Source organism: Mesocricetus auratus, unplaced genomic scaffold (genome assembly GCF_017639785.1).
Source record: "Mesocricetus auratus isolate SY011 unplaced genomic scaffold, BCM_Maur_2.0 Super-Scaffold_100003, whole genome shotgun sequence".
NCBI lineage: Eukaryota > Metazoa > Chordata > Mammalia > Rodentia > Cricetidae > Mesocricetus > Mesocricetus auratus.
Genome location: NW_024429188.1, coordinates 56,750,518 through 56,773,444, shown reverse-complemented (window position 1 = coordinate 56,773,444; position 22,927 = coordinate 56,750,518). Strand labels below are relative to the sequence as shown.

At 37.3% G+C, this 22,927-nt stretch overlaps 1 protein-coding gene across 5 annotated transcripts in view; it reads left to right on the top strand.

The window, feature by feature from the left end:
- Rps6ka6 (ribosomal protein S6 kinase A6) overlaps positions 1-22,927 on the top strand; it is a 152,309-nt gene that overhangs the window by 46,286 nt on the left and 83,096 nt on the right. For 2 of the 5 annotated variants that reach the window (XM_040744333.1, XM_021234646.2), the window contains exon 3: positions 16,150-16,413. In XM_040744333.1, the coding sequence (XP_040600267.1) occupies positions 16,150-16,413 (264 nt within the window). Of the gene's footprint in view, positions 1-15,868; positions 15,963-16,090; positions 16,414-22,927 lie in introns of those variants that run through there. The other 3 variants (XM_040744336.1, XM_040744334.1, XM_040744335.1) reach the window with 3 other exon arrangements.

Below are 22,927 nucleotides of genomic sequence, written 5' to 3'. Positions count from 1 at the left end.
AATATGCAATTTAAAATATGTAAATTTGGATATATTTTTTACTATGCCTATCAAATCTTAATAGGTGGAGTGGACATCTCTAGGAAATAGCATATCAAGGCAATCACTCCAGCCTTCAATTTTCAGGTGCTCTGCACAATTGAAGGGAGTATGTTGTTTGTGTTGCATAGAAACTCTGGAAGGACAGTGACTCAGTATGTTAGTGGGAGGGAAAACTCAGGTGACAGAACAGGCTATTGCTGAAAAGGAGTGTAAGTGTGCTTATACAATCAGGACATAAACACCTCCACCCATGGTTGCAAGAGCTAGTTTGGTTACAAACATCTCTACCCATTGAAATCTTCTGCTTATTTATCAGAGTACCTTTTTGCAAACTCTCCTGTTTTCACCCACTACTCCATCATCAACACTCTCAATATTACCTTTCAGCATTTTTTTGAAACACAGACTACTATATGGTCTAGGTTAGCCTTATATTCACAATCCTGTCTCAGCCTCCCAATTACTAGAATAGCAGGTTTATATCACTGCATCTAGCTTTTATTAAATTATTCGTCACACTTTTGTGTATCTGGGTGTGTGTATCCTTTTTTGTTTATGTAATGGACAGTCTTATAAGACAGGCTTATTAAGGAATGCTTTTTATATACTAAAATGTATACAGTAATATAGCTTCAACTAGTAGTTGAACATGAAAATGAGCATGTTCATCATTCCACCAAACTTTAGGCCTTTGAGAAAGAACCTTCTCTTTAGTCTCCAGCCACTACTTAGCCATTTTCTTCTTCTGAATTTGCTGTTTTCCAAGATGTTATCCATAACCTAGAGTGTGAAGCTTTTCAGGTGTGATTTCTTCTCACCTGAAAAGAATGAACTTGTAGTTTGCCATTTTTTTTTGTTTCCATACTTTAAATTTAGTTCCTTCCTTTTAATTATTTACTAGCATTCATTTGAATTAATGTTCCACACATTGTTTATCTATTTTCCACTTAGAGACCTGGATGGGGATTTCCAGTTTGGGGGATTATTGGAAAACCTGCTAAAAACTTGCACATACACCCAAAGGTCATAGTTTAAACCTGTAACCCAAGTTATTCTGCAGGCTAAGGTGGGAGGATCCTAAATTCAAGACCCATTTGGTTTACACAGCATACTCAAATGGACTGGGAAATTTAGTGAGAAAAAAAACTTAAATGGGGCACAAATGCATCTCAGTTATAGAGCACTAATCTAGCAAGCATGGGACACGGAGTTCTATCTCCAGCAACAGAAAACAAAGCAAGACAAAAACGAATGAAACCCTCTGAACACTCACAGACTGTTTACTGTGGGAACAGACTTTTAAATTCCTGAGTGAATGTGTTGTAGATGTATGCTAAGTCATATAAGTGTATGTTTAAGACTTTAGGAAATAGGCAGCCACATTTTCAAATTGGCGATGCCACTTACACTTCCAGGAACAATTTAAGAGAATTCTGCTTACGCTAATACTCTCCAGAACTTTGTATTGCTTGAGTTTTCTTGCTGGTTTGGTTTTCAGCTACTCTAGTAAGTGTGTCCTGGTCTCTTATTGTGGTTTTAATGACGATGTCCATAATTGCTAATAACATTTAATATTCCCTCATTTGTTTCCCCTTTATTATTGTATCATCTTCTTAGAGGGATTGTCAAGTAGTTTAAACATAAAATGCATAAATTTCAAATTATTTTCTCCTCATGGGTCTATCTTTTCTTTCTTTTAATAGTATTTTATAAGGTCAAATATTATAAAGTTCAATAAAATCTAATTCTTCATTAATTCATTGCCAAATTTAAAATTTTTGCTTAATGATCAAATTTTTTCTTCTTTGAACCACTTCTCCCAAAAAAATACAGATATTAGATTTCACATATATGTTTTCTAATTTGTTTTAATTATTCCTTTGTATATTTGCAAAGAATGGATCAAAGTTCATTGTCTTCCTCATGGATATCCAGTTTTATAGCATAATTCATCAAAATGTCTATTCTTTCTTCATTAAATTACCATTTTAACTTTAAAATCAACTGTATATTCTGAACCTTTATTCTATCCTTAATAGTAGTCTGCGACTACTACATTTTTACAAAATCTTGAAGTTTCTCAGTATAAACCTTTCCACCTTTTCAACATTTATGTTAATATGTATCAGTTAACAGAATAATATCTTCTATTGCATCTTCATTTATGCATATCTTATTGACTCTGCATATGCTCTTCTGTCCCCCTCTCTGCCCACTTATACTAATCCTTTTCTTCACAAACAGTCCTCTTTATAACTTAATGTCTTTTTCTAGGTTCCACATATGAGAGAATTTCTACATTTATTTATTTTTGATTAGATAGTTCTGTTATTATGATGTCCTCCAGGTTCATCCGTTTTCCTACAAATGATGCTAAGACTGAATGCATGATTTGCTATAATGAATAGAGCACAACAAACATGAATGCTGCAGGTATCTCTATTTTGATTCTTTGAAGATATAACCTGGAGTGGTAGAGCGGGACCAAATGGTAGTTCTAATTTCATGAACCTGTTTAATGATTTTATAGTGCCTACACTAATTTTTCCTCATACAAGTAATATTCAGGTTCCACATTTTCAGCATCCTTGCCAGTATGTGTTGTTTGATTTTTTTCTGATAGCCATTCTCACTAAGGTGATATGGAATATCAATGTAGTTTTCATTGACATTTTTTCTGATGACTAGATATGTTAAATATTTTAATACATTTATTGGCTATGAGCTTCTTTTAAGAACTCTGGGTTCAATTTATTTTTCCATTATTGATTGTGTTAAATGATCCTTTGGTATTCACTTTTTTTTTGGTTTTTACAAGACAGAGTTTCTCTGTATTGTTTTGGAGGCTGTCGGTCCAGCCCAGCCTCGAACTCACAGAGATCTGCCTGCCTCTGCCTCCCGAGTGCTGGGATTAAAGGCGTGTGCCACCACCGCCCGGCTACTTTTTTGAGTTTTTAGTTTTGATATTAATACCCTGGCAGATAAATAGTTGGTAAAGAGTTCCTCCCATTCATTGAGTCTTAATTTAATTAATTATTTTGTCATCTAGAAGCTTTTTAATTCCATGCAATCTCATTTGCTAGTTCTTGTTACTATTTCCCAAGAATCTGTAGTCTCATTCAGAAAGTACATGCCTAGGTTTGCAGCTTGAAATATTTTCTTCATGCTTTCTTCAAGTAGTTTCAAAGTCTATGGTTTCACATGAATGACTTTATGATCCAATTTGAATTGACTTTTGTGCAAGTTGAGAGATGTGCATATCCAGTTTCCAGAACCATTTGTTTAAGAGGCTTTCTTTTTTCCCCAGTGAATATTTTGGTGATCTTTGTCAAAAATCAAGTGGCTGTAACCGTGTGGGTGTATTTCTCTATTCTCTATTATATTGGATTGTGTGTCTGTTTTGTGCTACTATTTCAATGTTCTTATTATTTGACTATTTGGGAAATCTTATATAAACAGAGACTTATATTATGTACTCTTTGTGTACATTTCCTTTCACTTAGTATAACATTTTCAGTTTTCTTCCATATTATGTCATGAATTAGTAACTCATTTCTTTTATGGATATATAATATCATACTAAATGTAAATCAAATCTTCAGTGATTTTTTTGCTTGCTATAAGCTGTTGACTTTAAAGGTTGGAAGTTGTCTTGAATATTCCCTTATCCGTTTTACATCTAAAAAATTTGTAATGATATCCTCTATTTCATTTTTTCATATTGGCAATTTGTATCTCGTGGGTTTTGGCAAAGATTATTTTGTTTTCCTATTTGATTAATCTTTCCAAAGGGGTAGCAAACTTAGTTTATTTTAATATTTTTGTTTTCTATTTTGAATTAAATTCATAACTGGTCTTGTTTACTCTTTCCCTCTTGCTTCATTTTGAATTTCTTCTGTTTCTACTTTCAAAGGTATATTTTTCAATTAGTGATTTGAGATATTATTCTCTAATCAAAACACTTAATATTGCCAATTACATTTTAAGGGCATCTTTTGAATTAATTTCTCTAATTGCAGTGTATTCCTTTTCTATTTAATATTTTACTTATTTTGAGGTAGTGAGGATTGAATTTTTTACTTGAACAATCTATGCAAGCAGTTTGCCACTTAAATATGTCCTTAGTCCTACTTTCATTTGTATTGAATTAAGCTATTTTAAAAGCAACTTTGCAACTTTCCTTTTAATTGATGGTGTATTGAGAAAGAGTTAAACTTTCAATATTTGGGATTTTCCAGATATCTTTCAAGCACTGGTTTCAAATTTAATTCCACTCTTATTTGATGGATAAAATTTGGTTTTGTGACATAGGATTGAATCTGTCTTTGTGAATATCCCATGAATATTGAATGGCACATGCATTCTGCTTTGGTTTAATTATTCCATAAATGTCAATCAGCAAAAATCAATTTAGAGAGTTATTTAGCTATTCTGTATTCTTAATTATTTTGGGTCTTGTTCTTCATTCAAAGAAAGGAATGTTGAAGTAAGTCTATTTGGATTTGGAATGAAGCTAAGTAGTATAATGGTTGTCTATCATCCATGAGTTCTGAGATTTGATTCCCATGGCCACCAGAAAAAAAGAGAATGTTATGATTTTGTTGCTTACTTTTATTTTTGTCTGAGTGGTTGTTGTTAGGAATCAATGATTTTGAAGATATCAATTAGAGTTCCACTTTTTAAATATGCTGTAAAGTGTAAAACGCATTACTTAGTAATAAAAAATACATAAAAATAAAGCTGAGGGAGTATTAATTTATTATGATGCCATACTAGTATTCTTTCATTTAAGGCTAGTTATCTATTCTGGTTGTATGATATTTTACAATGTCAATAATTTACTTTTGTAAAGGTCTATTTAACCTGTAAATTTAGTTTTGTTTTTAATATAGATTCTCCTCTTATTGTCCTATGATAAATAATGAAGTGTTCTGTGAAAGACACTAAATTCAATTTCAATAACTATTATAAGAGGACTTTAATTCAAATTATTTTCACCAAAAGAATTAAAATTTATTGGAAATAAATATTAGTGTTGGAGTTTTGTTGGAGAGTAGGTTATCATCTTTGTTTTATGAAATTTCCATTCCAAAACAATGGACCACTCAAAGGTGTACACCGAAGAGAAATTAGACAGAAACTCAGCTGTCTTTGCATGTTTTAAAAATAGGGTTCATTTTGAGGAATCTTTTATAATATTGACCTTAAAGACACCTCAAAATTCAAATTTAAGTCATCTCAAAAAATCTTACAGGTACAATGGATGTAGCATACATTTTATAAAAGGTTTTAGGGTTGATATGCAGTGTGTGCATGCACGTGCACACACACATACACATTGCCAAATGAATATTGGATTATTAAATATCCACCTGCCTCTAAATTCAAAGCTTCAGTGTACAAATTCCATACAAAATCTTGAAATAATGTGCTTGTACTGAATATGTAGGATTTTTCTCTTTGTCCTTACTCACTAAGAAACATAGCATATGTATTTATGTAACATTGACATGGCTTGAGGTATTATAAACTCTTCAGACATGATTTAAAGTATATAGAGCATATGTACATTTTGTACAAATACCATATAGTTTTACATAAGGAACTTAAATATTTATTTATGGAAGATCCTGCATTGAAACTACCATAGATACTGAGAAACACATATATTAGGTTTTATAAAGAGAAAATTTCAATTAATTAACTAATTAATAGCACAAAATCTTGTAGCATAGCCTAGGCTCACTTCAAACTTGGGATACTCTTATTTCAGTTATTAAATATTAGTGTTATGAGTGTGCTTCATCATGATAAGCTGTATGCCACCTTCCCATGCTTTTAAGCCAAGGTCTACCTATAGCCTGGCTGTTCTTGAGCTTGTCACAGTTCTTCTGTCATGGCTTTCCAAATACTGGAATTATATGTATATGCCACTCTGATGAATTCACTTTGGGATTGCAAATACCTCAGTTGCTCAAGTTATGCTAAAATATGTTTCCATGTCATTCAATATACTATATCTGTGGTTCTTAACCCGTGTATTTTGACCATTGGATAACACACATTCCATATGATCTTATGAACTGAGACACCACTCAGTAGCAAAATTACAGTTATGAAGTATCAACAAAAAGACAAATATGGTATGCACTCACTCATATATGGATTTTTGACATGCATCAAGATAGTGCCAGTCTGCATTTCCACGGACAGAGAGTATGGGAAACAGGAAAGAACCTAAGATATATGCATGGTATCCCAGAGAAGAGGAATAAGGCAAGATCTTCTGAACAGATGGGGAGCATGGCGAGGGGTAGAGGGGGGAGTGGGAGCTGGGAAGAAGAGAGGGGGAGAAGAGGAAGAGAGAGTAGGTCATGGGGGAACAGGATGGTTGAGTGAGGGGTAGAATACGAGGAAGAGGGAGTCATAGGTTAGAAGACAGATTAGGCACCAGTGTGACCTCTAGTGATCTAAAGGGATGACACCAATTGGCAAGCTAAGCAATAGTGGTGAGACCACCTCGAATGCCCATTCCTGATAACGAACTTGATGTCCATAACCATCCTGGAGCCTTCATCCAGTGACTGATGGAAGCAGAGGCAAACACCCACGGTTAAACACTGAACTGAACCCATGGAACCCAGTAACAGAGAGAGAGGAGTGATGAGCAAATTGGCAAAGAATGGGCTGGCAAAACCAGCAGAGACAGCTGGTCTGAACAGGGGAGAGCTCTTGGACCCCAGACTGACAGCTGGGAGGCTAGCCTGGGACTGATCCAGACCCCCTGAATGTGAGAGTCAGTGAGGAGGCCTGGGCAACCTATGGGGCCCTGGGCAGTGGATCAGTGTTTATCCCTGGCATATAAACAGACTTCGTGTGTCCATAACACAAAGAGGGATGCTCTCTTAGCCTGGACTCTTAGGGGAGTGCCTGGACCCTGCCCTGAGTGAAATGGCAGACTCTAGATATCCCCTATGTGGAAGAAAGTGGCGATAGGGTGGGAGGGTTGGGGGGATGGTTGGGGGATGCGGGTAGAAGGGAGGGAGAGGGAACTGGGGTTGACATGTAAAACAAGGTGTTTAAAATTAAAATAATAATAATAAAAAAGAATTACATTGTTCAAAAAAATAATAAGTTTTTGGTTGGGGGTTACCACAACATGAGGAACTGTAGTAAAAGTTTGCTGTATTAGGAAGGTTGAGAACCATACAACAATGCTTGGAAATGATAACAACTTCTACCTTTGATTTCCCAGGAGTTTAACATTATATAAATGTATGACCTTCTTCAACATAAAGATTCTAATAAGAAAAAAGGGGTGGGTACATAAGTGAAGAAAGGCTTAGACTCAAATCTGAGTGCCTTTCAAGGAGCTATCCAGGGTGCTAGATTACATTTCCCAGACGTTGCCCTAACACTGGCAAAAAACAAAACAAAACAAAACAAAAACCCTCTAAATTTTAACTTGATATCTATAACACATTGACCATAAAATAACCTATCCATCACATACCAAGTCCATTCTTACTCTTAATATATACATATGTGTAGGTTTTTATTTATCTGGTTCTGTAGACAAATCCAATTTCGCCCATTTCTCCAGTTGAACCACTACCTAGACCATCAGGTTAAAAAAGACACTTTTATTATGTTCAGTTACATATAGTAATATAGGGTGCCAACAATTATACAATGAAGTCTTGAAGTGCATCTATAGTATTTGCTCTTATAAAAGATTTTGTTTATAATGTCCTCTGAAATTTAAATTTGCACTCACTTTACAAATTCCTATTAGTTTTTGCTCTGAGTTGTAAAGATCTGAAATTTGACTCAATCTATAATTTGAACCTTTTTTCTAGATTGTCTTTTATTCCTTTTTTAAAAACTTTAAATTAGAAACAAGCTTGTTTTATATGTCAATCTCAGTTCCCTCTCCCTTCCCTCCTCCCCTGTCCTCCACTGACCCCCTATTCCATCCCCTTTCTGCTCCCCAGGGGAGGATCAGACCTTCCATAAGAGACCTTCAAAGTCTGTCATATCATTTGGAACACGTCCTAGACCCTCCCCCATGTATCTAGGCTGAGAGAGTAGCCCTTTATGTGGAGTGGGCTTGTAAAGTACATTCATGTACTAGGGATAAATACTGATCCACTACCAGAAACCGCATAGATTAAGCACACCTGGCGTCCATGTTCAGGGTATCTGGAACAGTCCTATGCTGGTTCCATGAGCTCCCTGTTGTTCAGGTCAGCTGTTTCTTTGTGTTTCTCCAGCCTGGTCTTGATCCCTTTGCTCATCACTCCTCCCTCTCTGCAACTGGATTCCAGGAGTTCAGCCCAGTGTTTAGCTGTGGGTGTCTGCCTACAAGCCACACTGCCAGAGAAGCCAGGAAACCAGGACCCTAAGAGAGATATACATGGTCCCCCAGAGAAGGGTAAAGGGACAAGATCTTCTGAGCTAATTGGGAGCATGGGGGGAGGGGAGAGAGACTTAGGAGGAAGAGAAGGGAAGAAGAGGAGAGGGGAGGAGGACATGAGGGAGCAGGAGGCTTAAGTCACGGGAAGGATAGAAGAGAGCAAGAAAAGAGATTTCATAATAGAGGGAGCCATTATAGGCTTAAAGAGAAATCTGGCATTAGGGAAATGTCCAGAGAGCTATACGAACGGCCCCAACTAACAATCTAAGCATTAGGGGAGAGGCTACCTTAAATGCTCCTCTCCAATAATGAGATTTATGACTACCTTATATGCCATCCTAGAGTCTTCATCCAGTAACTGATGGAGGCAGAGTATCTTTCTTACTTTAACTAATTATGACTTAGAACAACAGTTCTTATATTCTACTATTTGCTGTATCAAAATCACCATATATCACGGTAGAATTAAAAAAATCCCGGTACTCAACCTAGATTTTATGAACCAGAAGCACTGGGGGAATTACTCAGTAATCTGTATTTTGATGAGCTTTGCAAATGATCCTGACACATATTTACCAATCACTTAGAATAACATGTTAATAAGTCTGAAATTATATGATTCAGTTTAATTTAAGTGTTATTTATAAACTTATTGAGCAGTGATTAGAATTCTTCCAATTACAAATGCTTATTTGTGTGGGGGGATGTGCGTATGTGCACTTGTGTCAGAGAGAGAGACAGAGATACAGAGAGTGACAGAGATAGAGAGGGGAGAGGAAAAGAAAGGAAAAGAGATGAGAGGAGGAAAGGGAAGAGAATGGAAGGAGAGGGGGGGGTTGGGGAGGGGAGAGGAGGGGAGGGGAGGAAAGAGATTGATTGTGTAGCCCAGTTTGGCCTGTAGCTCACAGTCCTGCCTTTGTCTATTGACTGCTGAGATTTTAGGTAAGCACTTCAACATTGACCCTCAATGAAGACAAATTTTCTTTTGAGACAGTTTCATTTTGTGTAGCCTTGACTGACCTGAAACTCTTCTCTGTAGACTAGGTTGGCCCAAACCTATAGGCTGCCCCTGCCTCCCAAATGCTAGGATTAAAAGTATGTACAATCAGGATACTAGTGAGGATTCTAATTATACATATTCTTTAGGTGATAATAATTTTGTAATTTGCATATAAAAGACAATCAGGAATTGGATAAGTGGTAGATATAAAAGTTTATAATTTTCATTGTATTATTTAGGAGATATGTTTGAAGTTTGCACAAGATTACATAGTTACTCCCATAGTCATAACCAAAGAATGGTTAACACTTAGTAACGGTCAAGATTTGGAAGACACTTAAATTGCAAACAACAATTTTAGAAAGAGACCCTGACTGAATAGTCTGCCAAGTTTCTATACTCAACATCAGTATACAATGCCGCAAAGGATATTGCATCCAGATTAGCTTTATATCTGATGTTATTGCTTTGACTTATAAAAATGTATCTATTTTTTGAAATATGACTTGCTATCATCTATATTTACATCATCCTAGAAATTCATTTCTTGTTCAGTAGATCAATCATTCTAACATTTGATCAACCAGTTGACTTAGAAAAAAACTAGTTTTCCCACCCAGAAAATAACAATATAAACATATTTTGTTCTGTCTTAAAGAGATTTAGAAATAAGGAGAAATCAAGATTTTGGCTTTTGGTATTTTGTTTACATGTAACATAAAAGAATTATTTTGTAATAGATACCACTATTAGAATGAAGTGAGAGTAAATTTTTAGCTAAATCACATAATACAAATACCTTTCTTAAAAGTCTTAATAGTCAACAAGTGAGGGTTACCATTCTACCATTCTTCCCCGACTCAAATAATGAAAATGGATTTCATTTCTACATAATATATACTTTAGTAACTGTCTAAAAGTGAAAATTTATTAAATTATCTTATTTATAACTTATTCTTTAGTATCATTCATTTTATAATACAGATGATAGTGAACTTGCATTTTACTAGTAAGTGTAATTTTCTTTCCTTTATACAATTTGATTTGTAGAGGTCCAATATTACCATATTTATATTAGAAGTTCTCTGAAACTGCTAAAGTATGTGTAGCATGAATAATAAAAACCCAGAGAGAGATATTGGGGTTAAAAATGAAGATCAGAAAAGGAAAGAGGCCAGCCACTACAGAGTTCTAACCTCTACCAATGCACAGACTGAAGGGATGATTCACTGAACATCTGAGTGTACTGCTCTCCACCAAATTGAAAGATATTTTTCTAAACACAAATCTCATGTTTATTTCTAAATAAACATTTTTCCAAGTATTTGTTTATGATATTTCTAAAATAAGATGTTTAAATATCTTCTAGTATCATTTTAGTTATTGGTATATACCTAGGTAATCTTTTCTAATTATTTGCATTAAAATCTTTGTAGAAATAGGCAGAGAGTAATGCAAGATTATGTGGCTTTCTATAATCATTCACAAAATATTAGCTTGTATATGCCAAAGTTTAAAAATCAGAGCCACAGTGATCTGTGGGTGGTCTGTGATCTGGTGATCAAAGCCCATTGCTTCATATTTCATGCCCCCTCTCAGGAATGGGGCCAAGATGGGTCAGTCAATCTTTTTTTTTTTCACTTAAATTATGTGACCACCGCCTTTCACCTCTGACCTAGGTCATCCAATGTGTGCCATTTGTCACAGAGTAGAAGAGTTAGTGTGGAGACTTAAGTGTACCCTTTCCCTAGTTCTGGAAATACTCAGAAAATATAGTATAATGGTGTTAGTGCATGTATTGTCAATTTTCTAGATGAACAAATTATTAATTAAGAACTGGATATATTGTACTACAGTCATATAACCACTAAAATATGCCAATCATTTAAAAATTCCAATGCTATGTTATAGTTATTGAAAATGTAAGATATGGACAAGTAGACAATTTCAGAATAAAACCTTCCTGAAGACTGAAAAGAAAGGACCCTCCCCTTTCCATATACTTTGCAGAAGATTGAACAGCTCATATCTTCACTGATACTTGCTTTTTTTATGTTAAAAAATGCCTTTGCATTTTCACCAACATTTCAAGTACCTTTAGTGTTAGTAAAATTGATGCTTTATGTGCCCTGTTTACTATTAATTAAATCCAAACAAGATACCTCTGCCATGGCCGGCACAGATCAAATAACTATTAAGCCTCCCAGAGTTAAGTTATGATCAGTTTTATATCAGTCCATAGTTTTAACACGTTGTATAGCTAGAGTACAGAAGTGTTTTCATCAATCTGTCATATTTATTGGATACCATTTATGTGCCATGAATGTAAATCTTAATATGTTAATTCACTGTGTCAAAAAGCTCAGAAGAAAGATTGAGGAGTAATTAAAGATATGAAAATATAGAAGAAGGGTGGCTAAATTTTCTGCAGGTGATAAGTGTAAGGGCTTTATGGACAGAGAAAATTAATAGCAGAGATTATTTGGAGATCATCAGAGTGGGCTAGATTAGGCTTCAGTCAGACATGTTTTAATTTTAGGTTTCCCATTTTTTCCCCTTTAACCATTTATTTATTTTTATACCTTTTAAATTTTAAATTAGAAACAAATTTGCTTCACATGTCAATCCCAGCTCCCTCTCACGGCCCTCCTCCCCTGTTTCCCCAGCCTCCCCAACCCCCACCCAATCCCAACTCCCCTCTCCAGGGAGGGTGAGGCCCTTCATGGGGGATCTCCAAAGTCTGCGTATCATCCCGAGGCAGGGGCTAGGCCCTCCCCCATGTGTCCAGGCTGAGAGAGCATCCCTCCATGTGGTATGGGCTCCCAACGTTCATTTGAATGCCAGGGATAAATACTGATCTATTGTCCAAGGCCCCAAAGAATGCTGAGACCTCCTCACTGACACCCACATTCAGGGGGGTCTGAATAAGTCCCATACTGGCCTCTCAGCTATCAGTCTGGGGTCCATGAGCTCCCCCTTGTTCAGGTCAGCTGTTTCTGTGGGTTTCACCAGACCAGTCTTGACCCCTTTGCCGACGTTCATTCCTCTCTGCAACTGGTTTCCTGGAGTTCAGTTCAGTGTTTAGTTGTGGGTGTCTGCTTCTGCTTCTATCAGTCACTGGATGAAGGTTCTAGGATGGCATACAAGGTAGTCATCAGTCACATTATTGGGGAAGGGCATTTAAGGTAGCCTCTCTACTATTGGTTACATTGCCAGTTGGTGTCATCCTTGTAGATCTCTGGAAATCACCCTAGTGCCATATCTCCCCTCAAACCTATAATGGCTCCCTCTATTATGGTATCTCTCACCCTGCTCTCCTCTATTCTTGGGAGCTGGGAGAAAGAGAGGGGTTGAAGAGGAGGGGAGAGGAAGACATGGGGGAGCAAGAAGTTTGAGTCGGAGGTTTCCCATTTTTAATAGCTGTGATATCATACAAAAAAATTGTTGAACTTTTTTCAAGGCTCTGGCTCCTTGTCAAAAATATAGAAAATAGATTTTTTTTTGTTTAAGACCAGTTTTTGTTATGTAACCCTCGCTGCCCTGGCACTTGCTGGCCTTAAAATGAAGCAGTCCCCCTCCCTCAGCCTCCAGAGTGCACCCAATTATATCTTTAACAAATTGTTATTAATACTAAATGAATTTATGAAAATAAAATACCTGTAGAATAGTAACTTTTAACAATGGGAATTGTTGGTATTGGTTGCTTTTAAGACTAAATTGCAGGGTGTGTGGCTCATTATCCCAGTATTTGGAAGCTGAGGCAGGAGGATCATTGTTAATGGGAAGACAGCCTGTGTTATACTAAATTTAAGCTAGCCTAAGCTACAGGGTGATCATAAGACGTTTTTAAAAAGATAATAAAATAAAAGTAAATAAAGAAAATAAAAGTTAAAATAGAAAAGAAATTTACAAAACCACATAAGGATCTGTGAGAAAGGAAAGAGATGATAACTTGTGTATAGATTTTACTAGAATATGTGACCATGAATACAGAAGTTTAAGGTGAAAAACAGAGGCAGATGGCAAAGCATTTACACTCAGAGAAAAGAGGTTTGGACATTTTACTGAATAAGATGAAGAAGGTTTTAAGAACTTTGATCACTGGATTGGCACATAAAAGAAAGCATAATCTTACATTCAGAAAGATGAGGTAAGCAGGTATATGATCAATTCAAGAAAATAAAATAAGAGTTGATCTGAAGCAATTCTAAGGATTACAGCATCATTAAATTAATATTTAAGAATGGCTAAATACTTATTGTCTCATTGAAATTTATGAGGAATGGAGACCAGTAAACCTACAGAGTTGACGGAAGAGACATTTGAATGGCTATGTGTTAAAGAATATGTTGAATGAAGAAATACATAGGGAAGTTAAATTTTATCTATTTAATGTGGCACTTGAATGTAGTAAAGTGGGGTATGAGCAGCAACTTGTTGAGTAGTGGAGACCATTAATTACCTTGGAGAAGACTCGAATGACCAGGTTGGTTGGATTGAAAGTAGGAGTTATTTTGAGTAAACTGAACTGGAATGAAATATTAGCTATTTAAGCAGATATATTGTACATGCTATGAATGTACAACTCTTGATTTCAAGAAATTCTATGATTAGAGATAATTTTGGACATCTTCAGAATACATATAGAATTTAAACAATGGTTTAAATGTATGGATGGTATAGTGAAAAAAAAGAAACTAGAAAATTGGGGAAAACAGAAGTCATTGTTTGAGTACTAAATATTCAATGACTGGAGATTATAAAGATGAAGAACAATACAGCAAAACAGACAAGAAATCAGTGTTGTAGAAAGAAAATGTAAACAGTTTTATTTTGGAGATCAAGTGAAGAAAATACTTAAAAGAATAAGGAAGTAAAAATGCATCAAATGATAGTATGTAGAAGTTAGGAACTGTTTTTGCTGACAGGAATAATCCGGTAGAAGGAAAAAATAGGTAATGTGGAAAAGAGAGAGGAGAATTCTAGAACTGAGCTGGTAAGCAATAGGAAAATGAGAGCTCAAGGGAATTGGACTTCATTAAGAACACTGTCATTTTTGCCAATCACAAATTCTATTGGCATAAATGGACACACACACATATTCAAGGTTTATAGTCCCATGTTCTCATTTTCAAAGGTATCACTTTTGCAGCAATACTCCTAAATGTTTAGATTTTAAGCATGGTTAGAGGATATTATTAGTAATTCTTATTTGAATTCACTGCCATCCTCTGTGGCTTCTTTGGTTTCTTAGCACTCCACAGCAGATGATAAAATAAATGGAAGACACAGTTCAGTATTCCTTAGTACCACAGTGCAACAGCTCTAGATGTAGAAAGGGCAAGGAGGTGCTGGGTTACTTGCAGCATGTCAGAAACCTATCCAAGGTACTGAGCTGGTTTTGCTGCTATAGCAAACGCTTTCAAGTCTCTAGGGGTCAAAAAGTGGAATAACTTTTTTTTAACCTTAAGAATTAAAATGTTTTGCTGAGGGTTTTGGATGCCCCCTCTATGTGTAAGATGGAACTTAATTTATCTGTTAAATTATCAGAGCCAAGGACAGCACATAGAGTAGCAAAGAAATAAAGTAGTGTGAAGATTAAAACATTATTGTCACCACACATACATAAGTACATGCATGCATGCATACATACATACATACATATATATATATATATATATATATATATAGAGAGAGAGAGAGAGAGAGAGAGAGAGAGAGATGTCATATATTCTCAGGGGGTGGGGAGGAGTTAGTATTAGACATCCTGCCTTACTTGTCATGTGTAGAGTGTGTGTGTGTGTGTGTGTGTGTGTGTGTGTGTGTGTGTATGTGTAGGCATTGTGTGCTCTTCTTGTGTTGGGGCACACAAGATCAAACTATTGTGAGTTCATTATTGCTGTGAGAGGAACTCTCAGGAGCATCTTAAGTGAGATAAGCTGGGTGGAGTGGGAGGGTGGGGAGCACAAGTATACTGATTGCCTTTAAATGCCTTATCTGCTGCCTGTAGCTTCTAGGTGGCTGATAGAAAAGTGTAAACTCCCCGCCCTAGTAGTATTGGTTACTAGGTACTGAAATGGGCGTGGTTTGGTCTGTAAGACACCTGAGTTCTGTTGGGCCCAGCAAGCTGGCCCTCGGGCAGAGTGTGCACCCCTGAAGCTTTCTGCAGAGCCCCCTGAGTTCCAGCATCCTATTTGGGAATCCTCCCGCCAGCCCGGGTGTTTAGTAGTCTTAGGAGGGCCTGCTGAGCATGTGTAGGGAGCACCGCGCATGCTCTGTGGAGTGGGCAGGTTTAGCAGGCGCGAGCTGTGGGCTTTACTACTGTTCGCCCGCCTCCCCCGCCCAGCACGCCCCCTCCCCTTCTTCCCGCCCCCAGCACGAGTTTCTCGCAACCACCCCGCCCCTCCTCCCCTGCCCCCCCTCCACTCCGGGCTGGGGAACCTCCATTGACGTGCCGGTGACGCCGCCGCGCCGCCGCCGCGGGGGGTTCCAAGCGCCGCACAGGTAACGCGGCGGCGGCTGCCGCCATATTGGCGGCGTAGGGAGCGGGGAGGGGGCCCGGGAGCGCGGGAGGGGGGGGGGCGGCGTAGGCGGCGGGGGGGGGGGCGCGGAGCTTTTCGGGGCGGGAGGCGAGAGCCGTGCGGCTGCTCGAGGGGGAGGCGGTACAGAGTTGCCTTCTCTTTGGGCACAGCAGCGGGCGTCGGAGATCCCTCTCTCCCAGCTTCTGAGGTACCCGCCAGTGACGAGGTCAGCGATCACCGAATACGGGGCTCGGAGTCTCGGACTCGGTCGGGAGCGGGCTCGCCCGACGGGATGTGTGGTGGTGCTGGATACAGACAGCTCCTGTTCGAGTGCTCCTGAAGAGGCGATGCTACCATTCGCTTCTCTGGAGGATCCCTGGGACGAAGAAGACATGGAGGTGTTCGGCAGCGGCAGTGCGAGCAGCGGCAGCGAGGTTAGTGTGGTGGGCGGGACCGGCTGGAAGTCTGCAGCCCAGAGTCCCGGGAGATCCTGGCCGGGCGGGAGAGCAGGGTACCGGTCGAGCCCCCCCCCCACACACACTTCCCGGGGGCTCAGACCTCTGGCTGAATGAGGGCGGGAAAGGGGACTGGGCAATGAGCTCCAGCATGCAGACCTTCTGACTCCCGGCAGCCGCTTGGCCTCCTGAGCTCCGAGCTCCGGAGGTGCGGCCACGCTAGAGTTTGTTCTAAGTTTCTTCACTTCCAACCCGAAGCGGGACGGGACTGGGGGACACGCGCGGTTCCTTGCCTGACTCCGTGCGTACTGCTTGCACCATGCTGCCCTGCTCTCTGAGAATTGGAGCTGAGGACCAGAGCTTGCTGTTTAATTCCGGTGCTTTATGAACTCAGGGAAACAAAAACACACCAAGGTGACCAACTCTGGGGACTTTAACCCCAAGGGATAAGTATTCCTTGGTAACAGCATTCTTATTTCTTTGCAGCCTGCTGTTTTCTTTCTACCCTAGGTGAAGAACTGGCAGACAGTATCTGTGTACAGGTGAACTGCTGCTGCCTGTTCTAAATTCTCCTTACTCCTGCAGTTTTACTTCGACCCTTCTTCACCTTTTCCCAGCCTTCATACCTGACCCGTTGGTGGGTAGCAGAGGCAAAGTGATTCCCAGACATTAGGAGACCGATTTTGGTAAAGCTTAGCCAAGTTGAACCTAAATACTTCCGTTCTCCCCTTTTCCCGCCGTTCTTTCTTCTGAAACTGTACTGCCTGTGTTTTTCACTTGGGCCATGAGAACTTAGATGTGCACAGGTATTTTATTGTTTTGTCACAAAAAGCGAGCCACATTTAAACCCAGAGACCTACCTATTGTGATACAAAGTTGGATCCTTTTCTAGTCACTTAATCATAAGCATAGTTGTATTCCAGTAGAGGCCACCATACACCTCCTAAAATAGTTGTTGAATACCAGTTTAGTATACAACACAATGTTTTGAGGTAAGATTCAGCCAGAATCCTCGAAATCTCAAGGATGAGCCTTTGTCTTCAAATAGTGTTCCAGCTGTAGAAAGGCATACTTTGGTTTATTGTATGGTTACTTGTCCTTTTCCCGTAATTGTTTTAATTTAAACTAGGGTTAGATTATATATTAGAGTAACTTTCGACAAGAGATTTTATGGAAATAAATTGAGAAGGGATTCCAAAATTTTTTAATATTCTACATCTCTTAAGAATGGGTTAAAAGTGAGATGAATGAAAAATGTTAATTTTTCTTAAAATGTGGAAATTCCAACTGCATGTATAAAATGTCTAGCCAGACTATGGGGGTGTGGGGATTTAGTTTCATTCATGAATCAGAGTGCTTAATTTATATAGGAAGGAGGGATCTTTCAAATGTCTGCTATTTTCTCTTTAGTTTTGGTTAACTTTGAATGTAGTGTCTTTTAAATTGTACTTAGCACACATTTCTAAGAAATTTGCAGTGTGTTTTAGATTTTGCAGATAATCTAACAATAGGTCTCTACCTCTGCAATTGTGAGAACTACTCCAGTGGAGATTGGTAAATCCTGTGAAGTAAAACAAAAGCTGAAAGTGATGTGGTGAAGACAGGATTTCTGCTTTCTTTGTCTAAGAGCATTATGCTTGATTAGATTTAACAGAGCACATAACTTTATTAAAAATATTCGGGGTGAAATTTTAGTGCTACATGTTGAGAGACCCATTTTGTTTTTATTTCTTGTTCTGATAATCTGTTCATAAGAAAAAAACCCCACAGTTTTACTTTATAGAATTTATATTTTCATCACACCTTTTGATACTGACTTTCAAAATTCTAGTTTTAAGTTTGAACTTTACATTCCTCAACTGTGATAGTATTGATAACAAAGATATTTTCATTGTGTTATATATGTCAATATATTATTTATTATATATAATGGAACCTATAAAACGTGCTGAAATCCTTAAAGACAATGTAGGTGTATATTTGTTAATTCTGATGTCAAAAGAAATGATTTCTGTGTGTTCAATACTGGTAAGATTAAATAAGAATTATTAAATTATAGCCACTCATATATTTCAGAGTGTTTTTCAGTGTCTTTTACCTTTCTTGCTTATATTAGTAGTTGACAACTTTAGAATTATCTTTCAGCAGTGTGTAAATTGATTGTTTGAGAATCTTAACATGTTTTCCCACAAGAAAACCATTGGCAGTAACAGTTTTAGATCAATGCACAATAGCAAGCCATGCAGATGAAGAGCCTAATTACTGTTTGAAAATTTTTCCTATGGGAAAATGTGTTAGGGTTTCAATCAAAAACTAGTTTGGCTCCAGTGAATAGTGAGTAGAAAATGGGCCTGCAGAAGGGAAAAATGGGATCCATTGGCTCCTGGGGAAAATTCCTAGAAACAGGGACATAAGGTAAGCAAGAAGCTCTGGTTGTGAGAGCCCTTGCAGGCACTGTCTCAATTAGGTCTGCTGGGAATAATAACTTCAAAGGGCATCACCCCTCAGGCAGCTGCAGGTTTAGCTCTTGCCTGGATTCTGTCAGGATCAGGGAAGAGGTGTTACTTGAGATGGTATTGGTTGTTTCTGGGCAAGGGTCATAAAGAAAAGCTTGTTTGAGTACCATGAATTCTTCATGAATTAGTTCCATGAACATTGCAGTTTGTATAGTAGTTTGTGGGATGTTTGTGTTGTTTGTTTTCTTTTGGTGAGGGAGTATTTAGTTCCTTATGGAAGAATTGATTATAGTGTTTTGATATTGCATATCGTATAATAAATATTGGACTAGAATTCTGGTACTTTTAACAATATGTTTTTGTTTAAGGAAGTTAGTTTGGGGAGTAATTTCATTCATTGATGAAAGCAGTTTGAGCTTAAAGCTTTAGTCATTAAAATTTTAACCAGGGTAGATTGATAAAAGTTACAAGATTTAATTAATTTTTATGATACTCTGTAGTAATAAAGAAAGAACATGAGCACTGAAAGCAGATGAATCTGTACTCCAGCCCCTGAATAGATATCTGGTATTACATGTTACTTTTTTAAATGGGAAAAATATTTTCAAAAGTTTTTATGTAAAAGAAATTCAGTGATGTGTTTAATATACTTAGCAAATTGACTTTCATATAGAATGTGTCAAATAATAGTTCTTTTATTTTCCCATTAAATTCTTAATTATCGTCATAAATATAAAAACCTGGGGATGTAGATAGTTATAACCATAGCCCCAGCCTTTCTACAGTCATGTTTTTTTAAAGACCTCCTTAAATCTGATCATTTCATTGAAAGGTATTGAAGTTCTCATTCTGCATCATTGTAATAATAGATGGGATGATACAGAAATAAATAGGTCATATTTAGGAATACTTAGAGGGATAGAAAAAGACAAATTTTATTTCTGCCAGTGGCTAATGAGGCATTTCGTTGACATTCTGTTTTGTTAGGTTTTTGTTGTTGTGTTTGTAATTCTTTAGTGTGCATTGAGTGTAGATAACACATTACAGTGCAGTGATATGAATTGAAGATGTATTCTCAATTCATATTCTTCCCTCATTTAGATGAGCAAGACAGGAATTTGTAAATGAGTGACACAAAAGGGATGCAGTGATGGCAATGGTGGCTTAGGGATACATCTGGTAAGGCCTTTGAAGGAGGTTGGATTTGATCAGGGTATTTTAGAGTGGTAGTATTTCCTTAGTGGCGAAAGAAACAATTCAAGTAGAAGGAGACATTATAAGCAAAACTGTACTCACTTTGGAAAGGAGAGATGTGATATCATTGGGATATGAGTCTGTGCTGTAGGAGTGGGAATATTTTTGAAATTGCATGAGTACAGATTGTATGGGTCTTTTAAAGCAAGTTTATGTCTAAAATTTTATTTTGTAAATGTAAACTATTTTTAGGACATTAAGTGACTTCACATTTGTGCTTTGGAAAATGACCAGTGGCATTGTGGGAGATAGATTGGAATGGGGGAAGTACTGAAGGTGGAGACATCAGTTAGGAGACAGTTGTAGAGAGTGAGATTTGTTTTTGAAGGAGAACTGGCAGGGTAGCAAGATAACTGATTGGAGACATCTTGCAGAAAAAGAATAGGTAAAGCTTAGTAACTGATTAGATTTTGGGAAAAATAGGGTAGACTGAACAGCTGGCATTAGAACCATGATGGTAGGAATTAATTCAGGTAGTTAATACGTACTTGCTCATATAAATCTATGCTAGCCAGTAGACTTGTAGACATAAATATCTTTGAAGCAGAAAGAGAAAGAAAAGTAAGGTTAACATTTTTCCTCTTTAGTATTGTCTTGAACGATAGGAGACTACTCCTATTTGGCGATCTTTGTTATGGTTTAAAATATTTAGTACCACTGTACTTATTATTAGCTAAAATTATTCATGCTTTAAAAATGATCCTTATGTACATTATTCTTATTTCACCAGTATTCATTTGAAGTGATAATAGTCGAATGCTTTTCTAGAATCTGGGGGAAAAGAGTCAGGAGCATCTGGATTTCTTATATACTTTTACCAGGTTCATATCTAATACACTCCTCTCCCATGCAGGTCCCTTCCTGGTTCTTGTAAGTTTATCTTTAAGCCAGTCTGGTCTCCAAATATTCAGGCCAGTTCATTCTAGGGCAGGGCCTCTACATTTGCCTACCTTGATTAATTAATTCATCATGAGAAGTAATCATTACCTTTGATGTTCCATAATAGTACCTACCAATAGTACAACTGTGTTCTTGAACCACATTATTTAAAGCTACCCACTCATAGCCTTCTAATTTCTACGTTTGAGAAGGAAATCAAGATATTGTTTTCTTCCTGTGATTGTTTTCTTGGTTGGTACTATCGTTGTATTTAGTGATAGTTCTAAAGACTTTGACATATGCTTACTTACGTTATTTCTAAGGATTATTATTTATTGATCCTCTTGATAGTTATTTTAGGTGTGCATTTTTAAAATTTCTCTTCAGATGGGAACAGAGTTGCATAGGAAAGAGGTCTAAGAGATAAACTACTTAATCTAGCTTTTGCTTATCATAGAGATTTGCTCTGAATTTTCCTGCAGGTATCTTGTGTAACTGATTTTACTGCTGTGTTTTAACCTGCATATTTGAAGTCATCCCCCCCCCAAAAAAAACCATCTGTGTGTGTGAAACAGAAAGCAAGTTTGCTGCTTAAGGTTTATTTCGCAGAGTTTTTGAGATGGTTAATAGGAAATATAATTAATAAACTCTTCTTAGCTTGTGACTGGGACAGAAGATGTTTGAACTGTTTTATATGCTAGTGCTGTTTAGTTTTAAGTGATTTACCTTTCTGTCGCACTTCAAATAAAATCGTAGGTTTCTAGCTTACTTAGATATAGTGTAGCCATGTAATTAGAAAGTTGTATTAGTCATTCTTCTGTCACTTAATAAATTATCTGGGGAAATAAAAAGAGGACAGATATTTTGCTTCACAGTTTCCATGAGTTCAGTTCACAGTCTCATTGTTGTGGCTTGTGTCCAGGTAAAACTTCATGGCGGGGAAGCCATGGTAGATCAAGACTGCTTTCTGTGTGGCTTCCAGGAAGCAGAGAAAGAGAGGGAGGAGGGAAGGAAAGGAAATGAGAGAACAAGACTTAATGTCAGGTGCATATTTAGCCACCTTCTTCCCCCTACTAGGTGTCACCTCCTAAAGCTTCCACCCCCGTCAAATAATTCTGTCACCTGGCAACTAAGTTTTTAGTGTATGGCTTTTGGGGGCCATTTCAGATCCAATGCTATGTAAGAGAATAATGGCCCTGTTTGATTAATAAATATCTCATGTGTATCAGCTAGCTAAACAAGTAAGTAATCACTTGTTTTGACTTACACTGTCAGGATTTCAGGCTGTCATGGCAGGGGATACATACTAGAGCAGCTGAGTTCATTGCTGTGAGAGTGTGGCAAATCAAGACTCTGCAAGAATTAATACTTAGGGAACCATTCAGAAGAGACATATATAGATATTCAGGAAAACTAGAATCACTTAGTAGATCAGATCTTTAAACAGTATTAATTTGACGTCATTTGTTCCTTGTGTGTGATGTTTTGTGTGTCAGATCTTTCTTTTCACTCTTGTACAGTGTTCTGTTGTAGGTCTTCTTAAGTTTGGCTTGCCCATTAATTCGATTCAAAAACATTTGGAGTATTAGTTTTTAGTAATTTTGACTAATGCCATTGTATAAATTGTGTGGAGACACTGATTCGGATGGAACTTCATTTACCTTGGGCAACATGTGAAAGTGCTAGCTTCTTTGAATTTTTTAAGTACTTGATATTTCCGGTTAAAATTAAATTAAAATATTTATTCATTTGATAGGTATATATATATTTTTTGAACTTCCATTTCTTTTATTACAAATATTGTTGGGGATTTTTTGAAATACTTGTCATGCACATGTTTTTTTCTAGTGAATTGTCTTTTTATTTTTTATTTTTTTTTTTTGTTTTTAGAGACAGGGTTTTAC